The 27613-nt window shown below is 33.0% G+C and overlaps 1 protein-coding gene and 1 long non-coding RNA gene across 4 annotated transcripts; both read left to right on the top strand.

Annotated features, from left to right (window-relative positions):
• The first annotated feature begins 3565 nt into the window (after positions 1–3565).
• Positions 3566–11554, top strand: LOC112744960 (uncharacterized). Of its 3 annotated transcripts, none has more exons than XM_025794746.2 (7): positions 3566–3963; positions 4582–4721; positions 5560–6390; positions 6484–6618; positions 9330–9421; positions 10636–10704; positions 10825–11554. In XM_025794746.2, the coding sequence occupies exons 2-7, from the start codon at positions 4589–4591 to the stop codon at positions 11425–11427; spliced, it is 1863 nt and encodes a 620-aa protein (XP_025650531.1). In that variant the 5' UTR covers positions 3566–3963; positions 4582–4588; the 3' UTR covers positions 11428–11554. The 3 variants fall into 3 exon arrangements, 2 of the variants coding, with proteins under 2 accessions (XP_025650531.1, XP_025650547.1); XM_025794762.2 differs by having other exon boundaries at positions 10862–11249; XR_011872882.1 differs by lacking the exons at positions 9330–9421; positions 10636–10704; positions 10825–11554 and adding an exon at positions 8568–8728 and having other exon boundaries at positions 6484–8402.
• Positions 11555–12669: 1115 nt separating this feature from the next.
• Positions 12670–14444, top strand: LOC112744952 (uncharacterized). The gene is made up of 2 exons (XR_003172964.3): positions 12670–13160; positions 13469–14444. It is a non-coding gene; the product is annotated as an uncharacterized lncRNA (long non-coding RNA).
• The last annotated feature ends 13169 nt before the right edge of the window (positions 14445–27613 follow it).

Genomic DNA, 27613 nt, shown 5'->3' with positions numbered 1-27613 from the left:
ATGGGGGAGGTAGTTGCCATGAGTGTTGCTCATACGCATATGGTTCCTCCCCCAATTGATTCTCCCACTCCATGATGTAATTTCAATTTGAAGTCATCATACCCTACAATATGATCACAACCAAACTCTAAGCAACAAGGGTGATAACTCATAGAAAAAGTAGAAAATAAAAGCAAAAGACATCAATAATCAAGAAAAACAAACACCTACGTATTAATAAAAATAACCAAATAACCAAAATGTAAGCTATTTATACTATTGACATATTCACAACAACAAAAAGTATGACACCAATTGCATTGTCCCCGGTAACGGTGCCAAAAACTTGATACGTGGAAATTACACCGGTTCGGAATTTCTCAATAGAAAATAAGCGTTTCGTTGCAAGTATAGACCAAACCGGCAATTAAATCCCACAATCAAAGTTTAATTCAAAGATTTGTCACAATAAATCACAAAATAACTGGGAGTTTTAACTCCCGGATCGTCTCCCTTGGAAAATGCAAATTAGGCGCACATTCTTGGTTGTGAATTCATGGGGATTTTGCAATCAAAGAACGAAAGATGAAAAGAACTAAGAAATAAAAGAACTAACAAATGATCGAAAAGAAAATTAATGCAATTAAAAAGGAAACAAGATCAAAACTAGTGAAAATGCATAAAAGAGCCTTGACTTGGGAATAAGAATTAAGGAATCCTATCATCGTCATAACCACAACTATGGTAACTATGATGAGTTAATCTCACTTCGTCAACTCCTAACATCGAGGAGTAAGCTAAGTCAAGCAAGCATAATTGACCTTAATCCATAAATCCTAGCTAACTTACCAATTAACTTGGTAAAAAGCTAGTGTCAATGGAAACAAGAATCAACTAACAACAGAAGAATTGTTACTAAATGTCGGACATTATGACTCTAGTATCTTAGGAACTCATTTCCCAAAACAAGGTGTGAAAATCTACTCAAAATCCATAATTGACATTTTCACAAACACCTTGTGGGCATAAAAACAAAACATGGTAAATTGCGAAGAAAAATGAAAACTATAACCAAACTATTCACAAAATCAACCATAAACATTCAATCAAGCATATATAAAGCATAAAACATTAAATTCATCAACCAAAACTTCAAGAAACAAAAATTGCATATATTAACAAAGTAACATGAAATAGAAGAAAATGTGACAAGAGTAATGTAATTAAAGATGAAATTAAAGAGTACTTACAAAATAGATGAGCAAAATCCAAGATCAAAACTGGAAATATAAAATGCTACAATGAAATTAAGTAAACACTAAGAGAGAATTTGAAGAGAGCTTTTCTACACTACTCATACTCCTAGCATCTAATGTGTGTAATGAAGCCCCCCTCCTTGATATGAAATGATGCACCCTTCATATAGTACTCTAAATCAGCTTCCAACCTTCCAAAATTGGGCCAAGAGAGCCCCAAATTCGTGAGCCATGTGCTTCATTAATGAACTCATGCGCTAGAACTTGTGCGTATGCACAGGAGGTTGTGCGTACGCACATTTGACTGTGTGCTTCTCCTTTATTTTCTTCATGTGTTCTCCCTTCTTGCATGCTTCTTTCCACTTTTGCCTATCCATTCTTGCCTTTAGGACCTGAAATCACTCACAAAACATATCACGATATCGAATGGAATAAAAGTGGGATTAAAATGATCAATTTAGGCACAAAAATGCATATTTTCACATTTAGGGAGAAATCACAAAAGTATGCTATTTTGGTGATTAAGTGTGACTTTATGTGATGAAATCCATCTAATTCAAGTAAAAAATTATCATCAAATATAGACTCATCAATTATCTCAGCTGCATTCCTACCTCCCGATCCTTCTAGGAGATGTACCTAGAAACTCACTTTTTGTCCTTATTGTCCCCCTTTGTTTCTTCCAAGGTCACGATGCATGCAGAGTGCTCGATCATCATGATGATGATCTTCACTCTTGGATCCTAAATCGGACACAATGTGTCCATCTTGTTGTGGATCGTCCGTCATTGTCAAAGGTCAAACTCCAAGTCCCTAACAACGACACCAATGTTCCGAGATGTTACTTGAAACCAAAGTAAATTAGGGCTTGGACGTGAGGTCCAAGTTTCTTTGGGTGAAAGCTTTGATTTATTCGCTAGGATGGTGATTTATCCAACGTCTTCGCTTGGACAGAGTAGGAGGACCTGCAATGGACTCCAATGCTTAAGTTAGCAAGAGTTTTAGATAGGTTTAGGTGAATTATAATTGAAAAATACCTGAGTCTCGTGGAATATTTATAGAGGTAGGTGATGATTTGGTCATCATTTCTATATCTCTTCACTTAGGGGTGTTCGTAGTGTGATTTGGATCAGTTTTGAGTCAAAACCTCATCTGATCTGAACACTATGTTTACTTGCGGTGCGGTTTGGATTGGATGATTTAAAAAAAATCTGATTCGATCCAATCCAATTTCGAACGGTTTGGATTGGATTGGATTTGCGGTTTTGTAAATTAAGAAAAATTATATATATATAACAAGTCTCAACATCAAATTTCAAATAGCCAACAATGACATAGCAAGTCTTAACAATATTTTAAAAAACCAACGATAACATAACAATAGAAATAAAATTATAGGTTAGTTAAAATAAATAAATCACATTTTGAACATAAAACATCTATTAAATAATAATAATACATGAAAAATATAAAAATGTATAACAAATTGAATATGTTATAAGTATAATTGTAAACATAATAATAAAATAATAATATTATAATACATTGTGCGGTTTGAATTTGATTGGATCGGTTGTGAAAAGTAGATCCGAAATCCGATCCGATTCAGCGGTTTGCAAAAAATAGAATCCAATCAAATCTGAATTAGTGCGGTTTTAATCGATTTTCGGTTTGAATTGAATTGGATGAGCGGTTTAATTTGGATCGGTTTGGATTTGAACATCCCTATCTCCACTTGCAGTAGTGGATAGTTTCTTCTTCAGTATTTGGGAAGTTATCCCACGTTGTTGTAATGGCTGAGTTATGAATAGTATTTAAAATTGTCGACGACAAGGTCTTGCTTGCCATGCAAGTCGGGCCAGGCACTGTAGATGACACCCATGTCTCGAGTAGATCGGGTAGGTTGACCTATATGATTTCCTGGATTGATCTTATTGGATCCGGTTGGCTTTTATGGATCGTCTGAGCAGTTGGATCAAATTTATTTGGACCATCACTTTATTTTTAGACCACGGTACGAACACTAACTATATTACCTATGTAGGTAGTTTTTTTTTTGTATGTAATATCAATTTTCTACATTTTTTTCAAACTAAATCAAAGAGTTTGATTAACTTTTAATTGTAAAAAAATTAAGAAAATATAATCGATTGGTATCATTACTTTACATGAGAATTTCTATAATATTTTAATATTAAATTAGAGGCTCATTTTTTTTGTTGTGATTATATTTTTATTTCAAAATTCACAAATTGGGTCCAATTTGTATGTCGCAAAAGTTAGAGTCTAATTTTTAGACTTTAAATCAAATAGTGTCGTATTTGATATTTAACATCTGATAGTTCATGATCCTAAAAAACATTATTATTGACCTAATATCAAATATAATTTCTGTCTTTTTTTTTTCTCAAAATTTTTTTTTTTGGTTAATTTGGTAAGAAATGGGGTGTACTGTAAAAAAATGTCATGTTCAGTAACTTTCCCCGTCTGCTTCCCCTCCAATTATTTAAGGCCCAGGACGCAAATCAACCCAACCTCTTCTTCCTCCATCATCCAACTCCAAACGAATACCCAAAACGACAACGCACAGAATCCAGGCCGAGGGTTTCTCCTTCTCGCAATTTTTTTTTTCTTCTTATTATCGCTACCTTTCAACTACTTCTAACCCCAAAATCACTGCTAATCCCATGAATAAATTATCTCCGGTTTGAAATTCAATACCTCCCAGGTTCCCTTCATTTCCTCTTCTTCTTTATCTTTTTTCCCTTTATGATTTTCTCTTATTTATGCTGTGCGCACCTGAGAGCATAAAATTTTATTGCACTTACACTACTGTTTAGAATAATTTCGATACAATAATGTTCACTTTTTTTTTAATTATGTTATATTTTGCCTGCTTGGTTTCCGAGGGTACCAGAGGAAAAGAATAATACTGCTTTCTTTGAGATTGCCTTTCTCCTTTATTTTCTTTTTAATTTTTAACCTTTTATATTTTAGTTTGTTTGGCTGCTTAAAAATCGAAGCGACGCTGGATTTCTATTTCCCCTCCCTTTTTGTTGTTACTGTGAAGATGATTAACCTTTACTTCCCTTTTTTTAATTGGAATGATAACAGCTGTGTTTCTTTTTTGTTATCTATTTAATATTTTGTTTGTTGCTTTGATGTTTTAACTATGGAGGGAAAAATCGTTATGCGCAATATTATGTCTTTGGTACCAGGTCTTACTTGGTTGAAGTGATTAGTGTTTGCGGTGAATTTATTAATGAGTTTAATAAGCACAGGAACGTTGCATAATTTTCTGTCTCAGATTGATTGAATCATTGATGTTATATGCATTCTAACACAGGCTTCGAATGATGGAATCGAAGTCGCCTCTGCTCCATGACAATTCTGAAGCCAAAAATGCATTTCGTAAGCCATCTGGTGATGCAGCAAATAGGAATTATCGGCGACGATCACCTGTTGATGGATCAGCATCACCTGATGGTTGGAATCTTCAATTCTCTAGTTCTTATTTCCTTTGAAGTTACAATTGTGTTGTGGTGAATGGTTTTAACGCATAAGCAAGCTATATTTTCATCCAATATTATTGTTTGAAATTGCTCAATGTCAACTGCATTATGTTATACTTTTTGAGGTACTTGTTGTTACTGGAAAGTAGATTGGTATTGATGCTCGTATCCTCAGGTTGTAGCCCTTAGAGTTAGTTACTCTACTCATGTTGACACATGGATTGTATCACTTAACTCTCCCATAGTAACATCATGAGCCATGACTCATGATACAGTTTCTCTCTCTACTCAAACTCATCGCTGTTTCTTTAGATTTCTATTTGCCATGGGATGTGATTGTGCTGAAAGTGATTTGTTAATCTTGTTATTGTAAAGGTGTCCAATTGTCACAACTAACAATTGAGATTTAGATCTAATGTGAGCTTTAGAATATATAGTTACAGTTATATTTTACCAGTTTCTTTCCATATTTAATTTGATTAGAATTAGAATTAGGATTATATTATAGTCATTAGAAGAGATTAGTGAACAAGGATTCTGGTGTTTTTACAAAATAGAAATTAGTTGAGTTCTTATCAACAATATACATCATATCAATCAATATAAATTGATTTGTGATGAAAAAATCAATATTAAATTTGTACTATTCACTTTTCAGTATTTCATCCTTCCCTCCTTTTACTCAATTTCAAAGCTTGGCTTTGTGATACTGATAATAGTCTTACCAAATTTAGATGTAAGCCATTCTATGTTGTTTAGGGGTTGAATATTTAATGCATAATAGAAAATGGAAAACTACTACATATGTGCAGGTAGTCCCCAGCTCAAACACAACTCAAGTCCAAACCCAGTGAGGGAAGATTCTGCACGAGCTTCTCACCACCATTCAAGGAAATATGATAGCAAGGAACATGAGCAACAACACTATGGCAGGAGCAAGGATTCTTTTAGAAATTCTGATAGACAGTCATCCAGGAGCTCCTATGGTCACTCTAGGCCTGATAAACATGCAGATGAACATAGATACCATGGGAGGCTGCATTCCCGATATGAGTCAAAGGGTGACCATTCGAGAGAAGAGGCTGGCAGCAAGACAAAAGACTATCAACGAACATTGGACAAGTATTCACGTGACAAATATGATAGATCACATTATAGCAACAAGGAAAAAGATAGAGAAACATATTTGGAGGAGCATCAGAAATATAGAGATAAGGATTCTTCATATGACAGATCTGGATTTGGTAGGAAGCATGCTCTGCATGATGATGCCGAGAGGGAGAGGGGTACAAGAGAAAGGGATGACCGAGATGATAGAAGAGGTTCTCACAGAAGTTATGGTGATTACAAAAGTGATCGAGTAGTATCCTACTCAGAATCAAGGAGCCAAAGAGATGAATCAGGTTCTCAAAGAGAGAGTGGTAAATATCGTCTAAAAGAAGCTTGTAGGAGTGAAGAGGAGCTGGATGGTCAAGACCTTCCACTAGAAGAAAAGAGAAAATATGATGACAGTGAGATTGGTAAGGACAAGGACCAGAACACTAGAAAGGTAGATGACCGATTTGGAAATGTAGATAAAGAATCTTTTGGAAAGAAACCAAAGTTGTTTGGTGTTGATAAGGATGACAGTTACGGAAATGACGGTATTGTTTACATATATCTTGTTCTTACTCCTAGGATTACTCTTCTCCCAGCATGGACCATGCTAATCCTTTGTTATCTTGTACTAAATGCAGATGAAAAGCAAACTTCAAGTCCGAAGCTTTCACATGAGAGTAAAGTAGATTCAAGGGCACCCAAGACCAGTGGTTTTGATGTTTGCAATGATATAGATGCTGCCAAAGTTGCAGCCATGAAAGCAGCTGAGTTAGGTATAAACTATTTTCTTCAAAACTTAGCCTACTGTTGCAATATGAAATGGGTATGTTTATTCTCAAAGATTGCTGATTTTGATACATCAAACAAAGATTCCTAATTTAATTAATCAGGAGGTCCCTATAGTTTCATCAAATTCGTAAATAGATCTCTACACTTCAAAAAATTTGTAATTAGATTCCTATACTAAAAGAAGAGTTTGTAATTGGATCTTTTCTGTTTAAAGAAAATCAAAACAAATGGAAGATTCCTATGTGTATCTATAAGGGACTTGATTAAAAAGCTTGATAAACAATAAGGACCTAAAATATAGGTTAATGACCATACTACTCGGCGCACTACAGTAACTCTCTCTGATCACTCCATTTTTTTCCTAAAAAATGAGCTGTTAACTTCAGTGGCATACTTGTCCTTTTGGAAGGTGAGATTGCCACCAGTTGCTGGTCCTGTCACTGGAGCAGTGTCCCTTGACACCTTCATCAATCTCTTTTTGGGTGGCGCATGAGGAGTGTTTCGATGACTTCATCCCAACCCAGCTTCCATAAATCTCTTTTTTTTCTATTGAGTTTGTGATGTTTTAGGGTTTTTTCGTTCTTCAACCTCCTCCAAGCCATAAGAGCTCTCTATTCTCCATGTTCTCAATTGTTGTTTCTGCGTATGATGGGTTATCCAGGTGCTCTATTGCTGTGTCTTTAAGGCCCAACCTTCTTTTACTTATTGTTTACTGCTCCTCTTTTCAACTCCCTGTTTTCTCCTTGGCTGTTGTTGCCCAGAAGTTTGCTACCAACATTATGGGTCGTTTTTCTCCCCTGTTCACTGAAGCAACGTGCTTTGAATTTAATGCTTGAGGGAGAAGGAAGAATATATTGTTCAGTTAAGAGAAAGTCGGCAAGTTTTCTTTGTATCCCTGTTTTTGAGTACGGAAACTGTTGACTGTCTGCTGTCCACTCTTTGAGAAGCAGTTTTGTTATCAAATTCCACCTTTTATATAGGCATTTTGAAGATTGTGTAAAAGCATTTTCTGGTATTTGTGATCAAAACAAATGAGGAAGGTTTCTTAGGATAACTGAATTCTTTGATAGAGGTAGTAGAAGCTCTAAGGTTATTCTTGAAGGTCGATCATGGGATGGATGGCATAAGTTTGATCAAGTTCTAGTTGCCTTGGTGGATACAACGTCCTCTAAGGACATCCCAAAGAAACCTTCATATCGCCCTCTTCCACCCTCCAAGTTAATTTTCAGGAAAACACCATTCTCACCTGTGGTTAAAAAGGGGAACGGGAGAGATGTTGTAGCTGAGAAGGGTAAAGGAAAAAAGCAAAAAGCCTCGGAAAACACTCTAGAATGGACACTTGGTGTTACAATTTCTCGAGAATAGAAGGAAGGTGTTTTGGGTTCAAGAAGATGAAAAGAAAGTAGCATCATAAGGGATGTTTTATGTCATTCTCTGGACATCTGAACATAATATCTTTTATTACAGGGTAATTTATCCAAAATATCATGTCTTTTCTAGACTTGAGCCTTCTAAATGAAATGTTTTTCTATAGATTAGAGAAACACAATGTCTTTTCTAGGCTGTGGCCTCTAACATCAGGAAGCCAAGCTAATCATTTTCCTGTCTTCGAAACCAACCAACTACCAACCCAGCAAGAACCAACAAGTGTGGGTGCAACTAAAGATTGGAGGTAATTTTTCCAAAGATCACTCACCACCTGTTCAACTACACAAGAAGTGTCAACCCCTCACAAACATGAGAGTTTGGAAAGACACAGGGTACTAAAGTATGTGGTTTTATGTTTTTTCATTTGGTTTGGGAGGATATCTTTCCATCCTCTCCTTTGTGCTGTTTTCTCTAACATTAAAGAAAAGTCTTTCTTTTGTCATAAAAAATAATATGGCTCAATTACAAATATATTATGACTAAATGATTTACCCAATAAATACAGAAAATGTGGGGCAGAAAACAATCTTGGACATCCTCCACTCTCTAGATGAAAGTTTGGTAGCCTATGAAGTTTTAGGAGGACCAATACATATGCGACTTTCAAAATGTTCAATACGTATCCAAATAGATGAGGGTTTCAAAGCTGCCCAATAAAAACTCAACGTACAAATCAGCAACCTAATAATATATTGCAAATCTTGTATATGGCAATACAATTTAATTGAGATATTATTTTGTGCTTTGCAGTGTCAAGTTCTATATAATTCTTACAAATTCTTCAAGTAATGGGACCTATTTACAAATTCGGTGAAACTATAGAGACTTCTGAATTAATTAAACCTTCAATTTTAACCATTTGCTCAAGATAAGTTGTATGGGGCTTGGCAGAAACTATTACCCCCCCCCCCTTCTTTCTGCATCTGCTGTTCATATTTGTTGTCTTTTTTAAACTGTTTTACTTTGGTAAGTTAATTTTTGAAGTCCACTATAAGATTATAAGAATAATGATTGTAGTGTGGGATAATAGTATTAAATGTGGGATAGTCAAGATGGTAAGTACTTTATTCTTCTGCTAAGATGTGTTCGGTTTTTTATGGATATATGAAAAGGGTATTTTAGTAAAGAAAATTTCTGCACCAAACTCCTCTCGATCGCCTTTATATGTAGTGGATAATTATCTTAGCCAATGTCTGTCTGCTAGTATTGATTATTATACCTGTAAATCTTATGCTTATCTGACTCTGCTAATCATGATGCATTACAGTCAATAAAAACTTAGTTGGGGTCGGCTGCTTGACTACTGACCAAAAGAAGAAGCTGTTGTGGGGTGGCAAAAAGAGTTCAACTACAGAAGAGGTATCCTTAATCATTTGCTACCTTTTTTCTTCTTTTGCAGCTTCGTACATTTGCATGTAACATGCCATGGACTTCGTTAGGTAGCTAGGATTGAAAGTTGTAATTTCGTTATTCAATGGATGTTTGGGAACCTGGAGTCCTGAAGCGAACTCAACAAGTATATCATAGATTTGCTAGGCTTCTATGTCTTCCAAAATAGTGCATTAGAATTCAAATAGCGGCAATTAATTGAGACCAGTACAATATACTGTAGTCTGTAGTGCCCAAATTCGTTACACTATCTTTTACACAATCACAATGTAAGGTTCCCTTTTGCTACTTGTTTGGAGGAATATCAATCAGAAAGGAAAATAACGCCCAAATTAAAAAGAAAAAAAGCATGGATAGATCACTGGGCATCTGTAGGGTATGCACATCTCTCTGCTTTCCACACTAGTAATTGCCTCAGTTTTCAATCTACCACTTTGTGTGTAGATGACACAACCTCTTTCTCCTCTAATTTTTTGTCTAAATAAATGATCTGTTCAACTGATAGAAATAAAAAATGTTAGACAGATTTTGGAATTTCACTTCCACATCATGAACAACTGTAGCAATTCAAGATGGGATTATAAGCAATCGAGCAGTTTCTCAAACAATGTTATTTAAACATTTTTTGTGGATGCTTGTATGTGTAGATGCATCTTGTGCATTCATGGTTATAAATCATACTGATGTATAGGCATCTAAAGATGGTCACAAAAAATACATTCAAAAATCTTTTTTTTTTTCCTAAAATGATTCCCAGCAGTTCTTAAAATTTGTAGATCCATGATTTCAGTCCTTGGTTTTGGGACTTCTGTTGAACAGGTTGCAATTTCTAAATCTGTAAATCATATTGATGTTGCTAAGAGACCAACATAGAGCCATCACCTTAGAAATTTTCTTCCAGTGAGTAGTGATTATCCTAGATAACATTTCAAATGATAGATTTCATGGTTTAATTGTTCATAAATTACAAAACCATTAAAGCCTGTGTATATTGCTCAAAGATGATATTTGCGGTTGAGGCTGTATGGTCATGAGTGATTAAGAATGACATCTGCCTAAGCTTGCTGAATTTTGGTTTTATACTGTTCCTCTTCTGTGGCATTATAATGATGTACATGTTTTGCATTCCTGCCTATTTCTCACAATGCAATTATCACATTATATGCACTTGCCAAATGGTGTAGTCTGGCCATCGCTGGGATACAGCATTGTTTTCTGATCGGGAGCGGCAAGAGAAGTTCAACAAACTCATGGTAAGTTTTGATCGAGTGGTTTTTCTTTTCCAGTCAAGTGATAACATCAGAATATTTGTTGTGTTCCTAAATGACTGGCTCACTTAATTTAAGTTTCTTCACTTACTAACACATTTTTAGAGTCTGAGGTTGTACTCGTGCCTATGGCCAATTGTAGGGTGTGAAGGGCGAAGCCAAAGTGGAGCTGAAATCCGACAATCAAAATGGCAACGAGTTACTCCGGGCAGAGAAGCAGAAGGAACTCCAGCTGGACCTAGAGAAACAGTACACTGCCGGCCTTCGACGAAGAGATGGACGCACTGTTGGATTAGGTCTTTAGACGGACACTCGGAAGAATTTGCTTATTTTGACATTTGTAATGTTTTTGAGTATCACTCCACGGTTAGGAGGTTATCACTTGTTTGTTTTAGATATGTTTGGGAAACTTTGTATGCTTTGATGGTGGTAGAACCTCAGGGCAGTTGGTGGAAGCTGCTTGTTAGACATGCTATTTGCATGAAATTACTTATGATTGTCTTTATAAACTCTGATACTGGCTTAGGTTATTATGCTCTTAGATTTTTTTTTTCCCGGGTGGATTTACCGAATAACCTAAGCAAAGGGTCAAGGAAGTATGGGTTAAAACTGAAATACCAGGTAAAAGATAAAGTATTGCAATTTCTCACAAAAGGGAGCACGATAATAATATCTAGAGTGTTTCTTTTTCTTTTCTTTTTTTTTTAACTTTATGGAAGATAGAGGGATATCACATCCGAAGTCATTTTTTTGGGACATTGAAAGTCATCTTTGTATAACTAGCAGAAATCAAGAGGGATAAATGGTGGAAATCATTCCACGTTTGCATTTCTTATTTTGGTTTCTACTACGATTTTATTTCGGTGAATACTCCTGTGTAGAAGGGGTGATGGCTTCTACACATGTATGTTTGAGTTGGCGGACGGCAAAGCTGATAAGTGTCTCGGAAAGACAAAACATGACGAGATTTGCGTTTTTTGCGGCACATGTCCAAGAAGTGTAGGAGAGCTTCACATGATGAGTTTTATGGTTTTATTGGTTAATTACCTTTATTATCACTAGGGCTGGAAGTGAGGCGAGGTGAGTCGAGTTAGACCAAATTCAAGATCGATTCACGAAAATTAAACTTGTCTCACGGCTTGACTCATTAACAATCGAACTTATTTCGAAAGTTCAAGTTCGACTCGATGAAAGTTCACGAACTGGCTCGAACTTACAAGTTGGCTCAAATAATAAGAACATAATCTATAATTTTATATCAATAAATTATAACTTATATATATTAAAAAATATTTAAAAAAATAAATTTAATATATTGTCTATCTATCAATTATAAATTTTTTATTTATGATCTACATTAAAATTTTATATAAAAAATGACTATAAAATTTTAAACAATTAATAAAATTATATATATATATATATATATATATATATATATATATATATATATATATATATATATATATCCTATGTGCATTTAATCTATACTTTTAATATTATATATATAATCGAGTCAGTTCACGATCTAATGAGTTGAACTTATCCAAACTCAAACTCAACTCATTTAATTTATGAGCTCAAATTCAAGCTTAAGCTCAACTCACCAGCTCACGAGTTTAGCTTATCGAGCTATTAATGAATCGAGTTCGAGTTGGCTCATGAACTGACTTGACTCATTTTTAGCCTTAATTATCACTAATGAGTGTTAATATGATGATAAGCCTATAAGTTGGGTTTCCTTTCTTTCTTGGACAAAGGTATCCATTTTTTATCAGTTTTTTTATTTAAATAAAATATATTTTTTTATTTACTTAAATAAATTTATTTATATAATTTTATTTTTTGAAACATTTAGTTAAAATTTTGCTGGCACGGAAAGCAAAAACAAATATTACGTGTTTGCCTTGGTATTGGTATCAAAAATAGCGTTGAACTATTTTTATATGAGAAAAAGATAAATAAATACCTGATCTTTTATTCTGTAAACATTTAAGTCTTTAAAAATTAAAAAATATATATAAGTCTCTATCCTTCTCAAAATCAGAACATTTAGATCTTTTCATTACATTGAGTTTTTCAGACTTGAGGGAGATGTCTGACATAGACTCTGTTCTATTGACGTGGCTGTTACGGTATGCCACGTGGAAGTGTGAAATAGTTAAGGGACAAAAGAGTCCCCACGCCAAAAACAACAACGTTCGAGTCCCCTTTCACGCTCTTCTTTTTGCTTTTCTACATTTCCTTTAAAACCCATTTGACCACAATACAATTACAGAAACTCCATAACAAAGATCAAAACTGAAAAGTCACAGTAATACTTTGTTTCTCCTTCCAAAAAGAAAGTCTCAGTTTCTTCCTTGTTGCGTGGTGGTGAAGTCGTCGAAGGAGAAGGTGAAGGGATTGCATTATTTAGTTGCCATCTCTCTTGGTCTACAAAGGTGAGCTTCGTTCACCTCGTTAATTCCTTCTCTGTAGAAGGATTTTAGTTGGTACAGGGGTTTGAGAATAAATGTATGATGCATATTGTAATGTGGGTGTATTTTGTTGTTGGTTAGGGTTTGATTCATAAACTGCAACTTTTTACATGAATGACAGTGAAATATGTGTTAGGGCAAAGTTGTTTTGTGTAATTGTTATTTTTTATCATGAGTAAAATTACATGCGAATAGAACTAACTTTTACAGAGTAGTGAAACACACGTCTGAATAATTCAAAATGATAAAAATGGTTGGTTTATTTTTTTCAGATGGATGATTACTATGTGGTTCTAGTTTTCCATCATGGGGGTAATTTTATTAGAAGAGGTGGTGATGAGTTTGTTTATGTGCATGGTAAGGTAGAAAAAATTTCGAAAGATGGACATTGATTTTATCAACTTCCGGGACTTGATAACCTTGTTCAAGGGCTTGGGATATCAATCATACAAGGCTGTCTACTAATATTCTATTTACAATTTGTATGTAATTGTGATCTGAATTTTACATTGATTGTTAAAGGGGTATTCTATATTATTAAAGAGGTACTTTATATTATTCTATTTGTAATTTGTATATAATTGTGATATGAATTTTACAGTGATTGTTAAAGAGATACTCTATATTATTCTATTTAAAATTTGTATATAATTATGATCTGAATTATACGTTGATTGTTAAAGAGGTACTCTATATTGTTGAAGAGGTACTCTATATTATTCTATTTGTACACTCCATTTAAGCCTCCTGTTAAAGTTCCATCTGTAGCCTCAAAAAGAGCTCAGTTGAATCCTTCCAAGTCCAGGGCAAAGCAAAAAATTTTCAAGCCGCCTGCTTCATTTGACCAAGGTCCACTTCCAGCCAACTCTTAGGCTGCAGCAACTACTCATATTTCACCATCAACATCAAGTGCAGATTCCACCATCAACACCAAGTGCATCAACATCTAAGGAGACATTGGCAGTAGCCACTCCTGCTATAACAAGGCTGTTGAAGTTCATTCTCAATCCATCATCCAACAATGCAAAGTGAAGAATTATGTCTCTCATTTTATTTAGGTTTAATGTGTTTTCTTGTAATGGTTTATGGCAAACTTGAGAATTGCCTTTTATGATACTAGTTTTGTGTTGTTTCATTTTGGTCAAAGTAAACTTGTTACATGGTACCATATGTAGTTTAGTAAACTACATTGTTGACAAACTTGTTTGTTCTTTTGAAGTTATAGACCTTATCCTTTAAACTTGACAACTTTAATTTCAGTTCCTGAACAATTAAAAGTACACCACAAAATACAGGGACTATGAGTATCTTAAATGGCATTAATCATTACAGCACATGCTGCCATTTTTTCATTTCAGACGCTACTTAATTGCTACACTTTATAACAACAGCACACAGAGCAACTATAACAACATAAATGCACCATCAAATTGGTTTTTTCATCTCCAAAGCAATAATCCTCTTCACCAAACTATTGATTCTATTTTTCAACTCATGTGTCCTGTGATGCTCTTCAACAATTTCTATATCCTTATCTCCCAAGGTCTTTGTATCAGAGCTTCCGAATCTTGCAATGTGTTCATTAAAATAGACAAAAAATTTGCAATGCGGTTCTCTTACCTACACAACGTACCACAATTCAAAAATCATATAGTATTTCAGGTGAAGAATTGTGCACAACTAGACTCTGTTAGGAGTTTTTGTTAGTCTTTAACATGAACATGATTGCATAAATTCCACAAAAAGTACTTCGGGGAGATGCCGCCATCTTTCTCATCTCTGGCATGCAATGCAAACGTTCCCGAGCCTGTTACGTACAATTTCTGTCTTCCTCCTCCTCCACTTCTCCTTGAACTCGAGGATACACCATCAGCGGCCATGAACAACTTTAGAGACCCCATTTTTGTTCACCCTTTTGTAGGATTAAAGCTACATCTCGAATGGCGTCGTTTTTGGCGTAGGAGACTATTTTGTCTCTTAACCATTTTACACCTCCATGTGGCACACTGTAACGGCCATGTCAGGAAAATGGAGTCCACGTCAGACATCTCAGTTAGGTCTCAAAAGTTCAATCTAACTGAGGGATCTAAAAGTCCTAGTTTTGAGAAGGTCAGGGACGTATATGTATTTTCCAATCTTCAAGCACTTAAATGTCTGCAAGACAAAAGGTTAAGGACGTATTTATCATTTTCTCTTTTTGTGTATTTTCATTGTTGTGCCAATAAAAATGGAGTAATTTTTCTTCACATTTACGCTATTACTACGAGCGAAATTGAGCCTTAAAAGAGAGAAAAAATTGTCGATCACTCTCACGTTTTTCTTTCCTCTCTTTTTTCTATATTCGATAACAATAACAGCGTAAACACAATCATTTTTATTTCACTTTTTGTGCTAGCAAAATTGTAGCTAAATGATTTAAAAAAGAAAAATTCTGTAACTGGACTTATTTGAGTAAATAATTAATTTATTTAATTTAAATAAAAAGTCTTTTTATTAAGGCAAAAAAGGTTTGTATTTATTCTATCGTAGTTGTTCATAAAAGAATAAGTGCATTGCTCAATACTAAAAATAAATAAATAAATGTATTGCTTATCGTTGTGGTATTTTTTACTTAACCAATTTAATATTATAGACTTAAATTTTTATGCTTTTCCAAATTAATTTTTAGAGTATTTACATATTTTGGTCCTTAAAGAATTTTGGATCAGACATTTTCGTCTCCAATTAAAATTAATTACTCAATTGGTCCCTAACAATTAACTCCGTCAGTCACTTAGGTCTTTTGTTCCATCAACTCTAACAGAGGACAAAATAGTCCTTGGCATTTCTAACAGGGAACAAAATGGTCTCTGATCCCCTCTTTTTGGAAACGACACTGTTCTCACTCAATTTCTATCATATTTTGCATAATCTCAATAGTCTAACACTGCAACTTCAAGTTACACAATGCACACTCTGCAACTTCAATGTTTACAAGAAGAAAAATCATCAACTTGTTCTCAACCAATTCATACTCAGAAAACTTTACTATGTCTCTCAAGTACTTGTCGTTTTCGATGGATCTCATGAATCTAGATAGCAAGTCCGATTTATTAAGACCCGTCGTCGTTGTTGTCATCTCTTTCTTCTTCTGTCCTATCATCTCCATGGCCACATTGTCCACCACTCCGATCGCTTCCTTCAACTTTTTTTTTTCGAATCAATGTTTAGTAATCGCTTCAGTTTTCATATGAGTGGCTATGGCGACATTACTCGTTGTACTGATAGCTTGGATGCGAGGTTGAAACTGTCTTCCAGCTTAGACTAAGAGAGAGAAAGAATGAAGCACTCAAATCCATTCCAAATAAGAATTTGCATATGATTTCGAAGGAGAATCTTCTCATGATGTTTTAATGTCCAACAATCTGTATTGCTTGCCAGAGAGTGGAGAAAGGAGTGTCCTTGGAGTAGTTGTGAAACTTGATCTTGAGAATGTCGTGGACGTTGTTGGGGTTGGAAGTGATGTTGTTTTTGAGGACATAGAGATGGATGCTTCTGGTGGGTGAAGTGTAGAGGAGGTGGGTGTACCAGTTACAGAGATTTGAGAAGTGTATGGTCCATGACACATTGAGGTAGGTGCGACACACGTGGCAGTTATAGCATGACTTGATCTTGGAGCTAAAGAGGAGGAAAAAAAAGATGGAGAAGAAGACTATGAAAGGGAAGAAGGAGAGTATGAATGTTAGGGTTATGCGAGGTATGTTCGAAATTGGGATAGAACGGTGTCGATTCCAAACAAAGGTGATACATGCCCAGGAGGACATTTTCGTCATTTTGGAGTTAAGAGGCAGAATGATAATCTTGTCATATTCAAGGATTTGAATACTAGAAGAATTGTACCATGCCAGTGTTGGACATCAAGAAGACCAAAGAGTTTGTCTCAAAAACAGTGGTGCTGAAAGGGTGACAACTCATAAGGCCCAATAGGCTAAGTCAGGACAGTAAGAAGCCCAATAATGCTTTTCAAATTCAGTGGGAGGCATAATTTATTATTGATTTTTGAATTTTTAGGCCTTTTATTTTAAGTTTGTTTTGTTGTTATAGGTTGTTAGAAGATTTGTTTTAAATTTGATTTGTTTAGTAGTATTTTTAGGAATTTTAAATTTAAATAAGTATTCAGTAAAAGGGGACAAGAAAAGAATGACATCAAAAAGAGAAATTTATTGGCATAAAGAGACACATTGGAAACATAAAAGATAGATAAAGGTTTTCCTATTAGACCTCTAAGATACCTGTTCTTAGCAACCTAGGTCACCGGAAAGGATTCCCTACTAGACCTAGATCACAGGGACGAAAATGGAAAGAAACCACCATGCAGATCACCTTAGTGTTGGATCCTCCAATTTTACTCATGCAACAAGCGAAACAAATCACTCACCTCACTTCTCACACAATAAAAACGCGCTTAAAAGCAACTGAAATTTATTCATCAAAAGTTGTATAAATGGTCTCACCAAAGGTGTATAAATAGGTCCCTAACAAACTAACTAAAAGATAAGATAATATTTTAAAATTTAAATCATATTTGATCTTAATGGATTAGATCAGATTTGATTTAAATTTAAAATTCCTAAAACTACTACTAAACAAATCAAATTTAAAACAAATCTTCTAACAACCTCTAATAACAAAACAAACTTAAAATAAAGGCCTAAAAATTCAAAAATCAATAATAAATTATACCTCCCACTGAATTTGAAAAGTATTATTGGGTTTCTTGCTGTCCTAACTTAGCCTATTGGGCCTTATGAGTTGTCACCCTTTCAACACCACTGTTCTTGAGACGGACTCTTGGTCTTTTTGATGTCCAAGACTGGCATGGTACAATTCTTCTATTATTCAGATCTTTGAATATGACAAGATTATCATTCTACCCCTTAATTCTAAAATGACGAAAATGCCCTCCTGAGTACGTATCAGGAGGGGGAGGTCAGAGTTTATTTTGTCCTCTGTTAGAGTTGTCAGGAACTATTTTATCCTCCATTAAATTTGATGGAGCAAAAGACCTAAGTGACTGACGGAGTTAATTATTTGGAACCAATCAAATAATTAATTTTAATTGGGAACTAAAGTGTCTGATCCAAAAATTTTTGAAGACTAAAATGAATAAATACTCTAATTTTTATATACTCATTTCTATATCAATTTTTTAAAATTCATTTGATCTTTTAATAATATGAAAATATTAACATATTAACATATTCAATATTTTTATATTACTATATAAAAAATTTTAATAACTTATATTTTTATGTTTTGGTAATTATATTGTGTACCTTGATTTTTTTTATAAAGAACATTAATTCATTTTCTAAAGTTATACTATTAAAAAAAATTTTTTACCTTATTTTTATCATAATTTATTTAAGTATAATTTTATTTTGAGATTTGTATTTTATATCTTGAAAACTATTAGAATGTATTTCTAAAATTTCTTTTATATGTTGATAAATCTTTTTTATTTAAAAAATTTTAGTTTATACATATCATGCTTGAAGTTCGTTTAGAATAAAGTACTATTTTAATTCTTAATATTTGAGTTAAATCTTAATTTCATCTATAATATTTGAAATGTCCTGATTTTATTTTAGAAGTCTTATTTCGTGTTGTTTTAGTATTTTGGTAAAAATTGAACCTTTTTTTAAATATTCTTTTGTCCATTATGATTTTCTTTTAGATAATAATAAAAATCGTAATTATAGTGGTCGTAATGGTGGTTTTAGTGATTTTAGGGTGAAAATGAAACAAAAATAAGATAAATAAAAAGATAATAATAGAGAAAAAATAATATATTTTAAAAAAATAATTTTAAACAGAGGATAAAAATAAAAAAATATTTAGAATAAAAATATAATGTTATAAACATTAGAGATAGAATTAGAATTTAATCAATATATTAAAAATTAAAATAATATTTTATTTTTTTATATAATAAATAAACATAACACAAAAACAGAATACAATTAAAATATTTGTCTAAAATTCAATTCCCATATTAAAATTTCTACATCTCTGCATATATATATATATATATATATATATATATATATATATATATATATATATATATTCTTTTGTATGTTATATGTTACTTTCGCGATTAGGTAAATTGATTCAAAACATTTTTATCGTAAATCTCTCGTAGTAATTAGAATCTCTATTTAATTTTTAAAATTTTTTAATATTACGATTTTAAATGAGTTAATCAATTTTATAAAATTTGTACTAAATTTGACAATTTTACAATTTAAATTTTGTTAAAATTTTACGTTTTACGTACTTAATTTATTTTTTCAATTTCACATAAAATTTTAATTTTTTTCTACTTTACTCCCACTATTAAATTTAATTCAAGCGAATTAAGGCGCATTACCGGTTGAATTATTATTCATTTAAAGGGCTGTATAATAATAATAATAATAATAATAATAATAATAATAATAATAATAATAATAATAAAAAAGTATTGTTTTTGTTCCTAACATTTGAGGTAAATTTTATTTGTGTCCCTAACGTTTAAATCGTCCTATTTGTATCCCTAACGTTTGTAAAAGTGATTCAATGTTATCCTGCCGTCAATTACACATCATGAACGCTTTAGTTTGAGTTTTAAAAATCTATTCTTGAAGTTAGAATACAAATGTCTGGGATAGAATCGATGATCCATTTCGAAAAATAGCTCATCAAAAGTTGAAACTAATTCCTACAACATTTACATAATTCACTTTTCTAGGGACATAATTGAATCTAAACACAAATAGTGGGTATAATATTAAAATCGAACACATCCAAGTGAGACCTAATTGAGAATGAATATATCCAAGTGAGAATAATTGAAAAATATAATCTGAGTTGTTAGTATAATGGATAGTAGGATAACATTGAATCACTTTTATAAACGTTATGGATACAAATAGGACGATTTAAACGTTAGGGATACAAATAGAACTTATCCCAAACGTTGGGGATAAAAACGATACTTTACTCTAATAATAATAATAATAATAATAATAATAGTAATAATAATAATAATAATTTTTCAGTTATAATAGTATTAATTTAATCGTACCGTATGTTTTTTAGTCTGATAAACTGATGTCTTTTTTTTCTCTTACGAAGTAAGGGAGAAGGGAAAAATGTCAATTCATGCTGAGCTCATCATTAGTCACTCTATAACTAATTATATTAGTCTTAAGTACTCGCTCAATATTCCTTCATGATAACTCTTCAAGAAGCGTTAATTTTTATCATATTTAAAGTAATTGATTATTTTAGTTTTGAAGAATTTTTAATAAAATATTTGCCTTATTTTATTTTATTTAGTTTTATTTAATTTAAATTAACTTTTATTCCATTGTTTTCTTTTTTAGTTGTAGGCATAACAAGACAAAAATAAAACTAAAAAACAACAGATATGATAAGTCATTTCTTACTTACTCTCCATGTTATTTTTACTAACTCACTTTATTATAAATTATCATCCATGAAAAAATTTATTATTCTTTCGATCAGTTTATTTTAAAATACTTTTTCATTAAAAATAGAAAGAATGACAACCAAGTAAGGGATAGAACTTCATAACTAATGACACAATGTGCTGATCGTTTGAGCATAAAAAAGCCACGCCAAAAAAAAAAAAAAAAGAAATAGAGGAGAGAAGGGAGGACCTAAAGAAACGCACAAAGAAATAGGAGCATCACAATAACAACTTAGAGTCAAATTCTTGTCAACAATAATCATGTATTTTTTTTTCTCTCAATTTCAATAATAATCTCTATTTCATTTTACTTCATTATGAATTATATTTATTGGACATTGATGTAGCCCATCATGTGAATTGATGTTATTCAATGATTTATGTTATGGATTATATGTTGTGTTTATAAACGAACTTAATGCTTTTAGATGCTTGATTACTATTTAAATGATATGTTGATTTACAATGTACTTGAGAAAGAAATTAGGAATGAAACTACTAATTATAAACACCATAAATTGAGCAAAAATTAGAGATAGTCAAACATGATATACGTGGTTATTATAAAGTTTCACAAAAATATAATCCTATACTCACATAAGTTGTTGCTAAGAAATTAGTACATTTATGAGTTTAAGAGAATTTTTTATCTTGAGAAATTCTAGAAACTACATTAAGAAATTTGACCAATTAGAATTCACAACAAATACATTGAATATCAACAGGGATGGATTCATTCATTACTTAGTGAGGGTAAGTTTTTCCAGTAGAATCTAAAAAATTATTGAATACTTTCTAGTAAAAAAAGGTTAGTTGCCCTCACTCTCGAATCTGAATGTCCTAACCCTTTTCTTTCTCCTCTTTTTTAATTTTTGTCTCAGCCTTTCAGGCTCCAACCCCGTCTCACTGTTACCGGGTCGCCACCCACCTCCTGAGCTGTCCCGCGTCATTGTCGCGGTGTCGCCGACGTTGCTGGCTTGCTACCGTGCAGCCTTCCTCCTTATGCCGCTACTCGCTTGTTCCTTGTTTCTGCATTTCAATTTGTCTCTCGCCAGTTGACTGTCATCGACTCTTGCGATCTTGCCAATCGCCCACAGCCCACTCTATCATCGTCTCTCGCCACTCCACCATTGAGTCATCATCTCTGAGTGTCTCAGCACTCTGTCATCGTCTCTGCGTCTCTGACCTCTCACCTTTCCAGTTTTTAGTAGCTTCAGGCACCGGTGCACCGGCCGCACTCACCTCTTTAGTTTTCAGCTTCTTCTTCTCAAATAGCTGGTACATTCACAAATTCACTAATGACTAATCTGCTTGCTTCATTGCTCTGATTTGGTATTTTACTTAGAAAAATTCGATTTTATCTTATTTAGGAATAAAAATTTGATTTTGATAAAGATGGTGTGAAATTGTGAATTGTGATTTGTATTTGAATAATTGAAACTGTGAAATTGTTGTTGTTTGAATAATTGGATGATTTATGTTTGTGTATATCGACGTATAATTGAATTAAGATATTGCACTTTGATGCTGCTGAAAATTAACTTAAATTATTTTTACAGTGGATCTTCTTATTGGAGATGCTATAAGAGGAGGAACAATGTTGTGCGGTAGTTATTTCTGAGATTCACTGCAACCCATTGGTGGCTTGTGCCTTGGTGTCTCACGGTTTTTGCAGTTGTGTTGTGCAATATCTACATTATTGAATTTCTTTTAACTATCTACATTCTTAATTTGATATTATATTATTGTGTATTTTTTTTGGCTTATAATTTTATATTGTAATTTTAAATTTATATGAAATTGTGAATTATTTTTATTAATCAATTAACTTAGGTTTATAAATTTATTCTTTTAGTAATGGAGAAATATTTCAAAAGAATATTATCTTTGGAGATTGGATCCCAAAATAATTGATCGACCTCTTCTAACAAAAGGAGGTTTTTAAAATTCGAACTAGAGATCTTTATAGCAAATCTAAGACAACGACCAAAGATTTCAAGTTATCATTGAATGACAGAAACAAAGTTACATAGGCATGTTTGCAAAAAGTTTCTTATCAAGCAAGGACTCATGATTTTCTGCAAACTACTTGTGGTTCTTTTTTTCGAAGTTTTAATCCTAATTGGTTTGATGACTATGACAACTGGCTAGAGTACAGTATAACAAAAGATGTTTTTTTTTATCTTTGTTGTTATTTTATGAAACTCGAGAATGAAGGTGGTGATACTTTTGTAACTAATAATTTTTCAAATTTGAAAAAAAAGGAGAGATTACAAACTCATGTTCAGATTCATGATAGCGCCCATAATCAAGTTTGGAGAAAATGTGAAGCACTTATGAAGCCAAAATAACATATCAATGCTGCTATTGAAAACAAATCTAAGCAAGCTAAAAAGAATGATCAAATTCACTTGACAATAACAATTGATTGTATTAGATTTCTTTTACGACAAGGATTGGCCTTTTGTGGTAATGATGAGACTGACGATTTTGTTAATAAAGAAAATTTTTTGCAACTTTTAAACTTTCTTTTGCAACATAATAAAGAGATTGGTCATGCTTTCAAAATGCTTGTGGGAATCTTAAACTAATAGCACTCTCAATTCAAAAAGACATTGTAAGAGCTACTGAAAGTGAAATGACAAAAAAGAACTAGAGACACTAGATGGAATTCACACTATGAAACTATACTTGGATTAATTTTTTTATTTCCTTCCTTCCTTCCGTGGTCAATGTTCTTGAATATGTTGAGGAAGATGGAAATAATTCAGAACAAAGAACTAAAGCATGTCATTTATTGAAAATGATTCGATCCTTTGAATTCATTTTCAATTTGCACTTGATAAAAAATATCTTGTGAGTTACTAATGAGTTATCTCAAGCGTTACACAGGAATAATCAAGACATTGTAAATGCTATGGCATTAGTTAAAGTGTCTAACCAACGGTTACAAAATATAAGAGATGATGGTTGGTCTCTTTTACTTGACGAGGTCTCATTGTTTTATGACAAACATAATATTACTGTTCTAAAAATGGATGATATATTTATGTCATAAGAAAGATTAAAATGCAAAGCTCAAAAATTTCAAATTTTCATTATTTCAAGTTTAGATATTCTATCAAGTAGTTGATAGATAATTTCAAGAACTCAATAATCATTTTACATAGGTGAATACTGAATTGCTTTTTTGTATAGCTTGTCTGAATCCAAGACACTCATTTTTTGCATTTGATAAGGAGAAGTTGATCAAGTTAGCTCAATTCTATCCATTAGAATTTTCTTCCACTCAACTTTTGGCACTTGATATTAGATGTGCATTCTGATGATCAATTCTCAAACTTAAATGAGATTGGTGCTCTTTCTTAGAAATTGGTTGAGAATAAAAAAATATTATTTATCCATTAGTGTTTCTTCTTTTGAAGTTAGCTTTAGTGTTGTCTGTAGCAACTACATCAGTTGAAAGAACTTTCTCCACTATGAAAATCATAAAGATTCGGCTTCGTAACCATATGGGAGATAAATTTTTAAATGATTATTTAGTGACATATACAGAAAGAGAGACATTTGATTGTATTGTCAATAAAATATTATTCAATTTTTTTAAAATATGAAACCCAAAAGAATGAAATTTTAAATTATTTGTTATTATTTTAAATTATTATTTTATTATTTTAATTTGTTTGTTAAATAATTTGAAGAGTAATCATATTTTATAATACCATAGTACAATTATAGAAATTATTAGTATATTATGTATATTTTGCCCCCACTGACAAAATTTTATGGATCCGTCATTTACTGGTAATAATGATGGGTTCTTGAGGCATCCGAGGGATGCTGAAGCATGGAAAAAATTTGATGCAAAGGATCCATATTTTCCTAACAATCTGCGCAGTGTTCGTTTAGCTTTAGCTAGTGACGGATTTAATCTTTTTGAAAATATGAGTATGAAGTATTCCATTTGGCCTGTGATTCTTATCCATACAATCTTTCTCCATGGCTTTGCATGAAACATACTTCTTTTATTCTATTTATGATTATTCCTGGTCCCAAAATGCCTAGTAATGACATAAATGTTTATTTGGAGCCGTTGGTGGATGAGTTGAAGTAACTGTGGGATGACGTTGAAACTTATGATGCTAACAAGGAAAACACTTTCAAGATGTGTGTGACACTAATGTGAACTATTAGTGACTTCCCAAGGTTGGGAATTTATCTGGGTGGAATACGTACAGTGGGTTAACATGTCCTACATGTAACATGGACGGTAAGGCTCAGCGGCTGACATTCAGTCAAAAATAGTGTTTCATAGGCCATCACCACTTTTTGAATCAGGGTCATAAATATAGACTAGATCGAAATAGATTTGATGGGCAAGTCGAAAGCAGAGATCCACCAAAATTATCTGGAATAGATGTATTGAGACAACAGTCTAACATGCAGGTTTTATTTGGAAAGAATTCAACTATGACAGCCAAAAAAAGACGTAGTGATCAAAATGAATCGCATTGGAAAAAGAAGCGTGTGTTCTTTGACCTCCCGTACTGGGATGATCACTTGTTACGTCATAACCTTGATGTGATGCATATAGAGAAAAATGTTTGTGGCGATGTGGTCTTCAATATCTTAAACGATAACACCAAATCAAAAAACAATCTTAAAACTAAAGATTTATAATGCACGGGCATAAGGCCTGAATTGTGGCCAGCGAAGGTGGTAAATATTCTTCTGCAATATTTACAATGTCAAATCCACATAGGGATGTATTCCTGAAGCTACATAATGTGGTCTTTCTAGATGGTTACTCTAGCAATATTTCTCATTGTGTTAACTTGTGACAGTGCAAGTTGTCTGGGTTGAAAAGTCACGACTTTCATATTCTAATGGAATAATTACTTCAGATTTTGGTGAAGAATGTACTGTCGATCCGATATCCACTGTGATTGCAAATTTGTCTTCATTTTTCTGAAACTTTGTGGGAAAATCGTAAACCCTCTACAACTTGGTGACCTTTAGAATCGTGTTGTGCAAACTCTATGTCAGATGGAAATGATTTTCCCTCCATCCTTCTTCACTGTCATGGTTCACCTTACGGTGCATCTCGTTGATGAAGTAAAACTTGGTGGCCCAATACATTATCGGTGGATGTATCCAATAGAAAGATTAGCTTGCTAATAAACCCCTTTAATACATTCAATTCAATTCATTTTGTATATACTGAGCGTTATGTCATATTTATATAAAAGGTATCTAGGTCGATTGTAGCAATACATGTGTAAATAGGGCACAAGAAGAAGGCTCGATTGTGGAGGGCTATTTATCTTAGGAAATTTTGACTTTCTGTTCTAGATATTTGGATAATATTGAGAATAGAATCAATCGACCAGAGCGAGATGATGATCAACCTGTTGATGTTATACATAATTTAGGAGAAACTATGTTCTCAGAAATTAGAAAGGCTTTAGGGGTTGTTTCACATTTTGGACTCACTCCAATGGAAAAATATCAAGCACATCGTCATGTGCTAGTCAATTGCGAAGCCTTCGTTCCGTTTCTTGAGTAAGTATGCATATTATTTTTAAAACATGAGTATAACTCTTTTCACTCATTGACTAGTTGGACTAATTATGTTGTCTTATAAAGTACATCTAGGGAAGAAACAAAGCGAAGATTATGGGCTCAAACAAGGTCGTAATCTAAGATAGACAGTGTTATGCATGCAGAATTTTCTCGTTGGTTCAAGCATGAGGTTGATAAAAATTTAAAATGACCAATGTCTTTTTATCCTAGAATTTGTAATTTAAGAAATCCAATTGTTATATAAAAAATGAATGTTATATGGTGCCAGGTTCCAATTGAAAGTACGCTTCATTCGAAAGAAATAAAGTTGCTTGCATGCGGTCCCATGCTTCAGGCAACGTTTTGGGGCGTACAACGTCAATGGATACAAGTTTAAAACTATCACAAAGAAAGACGGGCTTAAAACCCAAAATAGTGGAGTTTATGTCTTATCTAATATAAGAAGTTATGTAAGTATGCGTGACAATAGAGTGGTTGTTGGTCGTGTTCCATATTGTGGGAAAATTATGGACGTAATCGAATTGATACAGCTGCCATTTCACAATGATTTTGTTTAAATGTATTTGGGATGATACACCTACCAGCAAAGGCATCAAACAAGACTATTTGGGCCTTACTAGCGTTAATTTCACTTGTCTGATACACATCGGTGATCGAGAAGACGATGAACCGTACATATTGGCATAAAAAACTCATCTCGTATACTATGTGCATGATGAAGTAGATAAAGAATGGAGTGCAGTGGTCCATGTAAAACCACAAGACTTGTATTACATGGGAGGAGAGAATGAAGAAGTTGAAGCTGCTTTTTCTCCACAGCCAGGGTTGAACATGACAGCGGCAGGTGACATCGATAATCTACAGTTGACAATGGATGATGATATAGAAAACCCAACAGACAATGTTTTTGAGAATTTCAATGATGTATTATAATGAAAATATGAAAAAAGTGAATGTCATTTATAGAGGATCTTTACGTGATTAATAAGTTTAATAGTTTTAATGATGTACGTAGTTTGCTGGTTACATTACGATCTGTATTTTTGTATTTTAATTAAGTCTTTATTTAATTGTTGGTTTTCATGAATAAAACAGTTTCTTGTTTCTTTCAACGTTTTTTGTTAGCAAAATTTAGTTTACAATAAAGTATTAATGTCATCATTATTGATGTTGTTCTTAATTTTGCGGTGATGATAATCATGATATCGAGTAAATCATTATCAATTTCAATATTATTACGACTAATCAAATATAGTCTAACATAAATGGTGGTATAACAGGAGAAATAAAAACGGAAGACTTTTTATCATGTTGTGCA

Source organism: Arachis hypogaea, chromosome 2 (genome assembly GCF_003086295.3).
Source record: "Arachis hypogaea cultivar Tifrunner chromosome 2, arahy.Tifrunner.gnm2.J5K5, whole genome shotgun sequence".
Classification (NCBI taxonomy): Eukaryota; Viridiplantae; Streptophyta; class Magnoliopsida; order Fabales; family Fabaceae; genus Arachis; species Arachis hypogaea.
The sequence above is the reverse complement of the archived record's forward strand: the minus strand, read 5'-3'. Positions and strand labels throughout refer to the sequence as shown.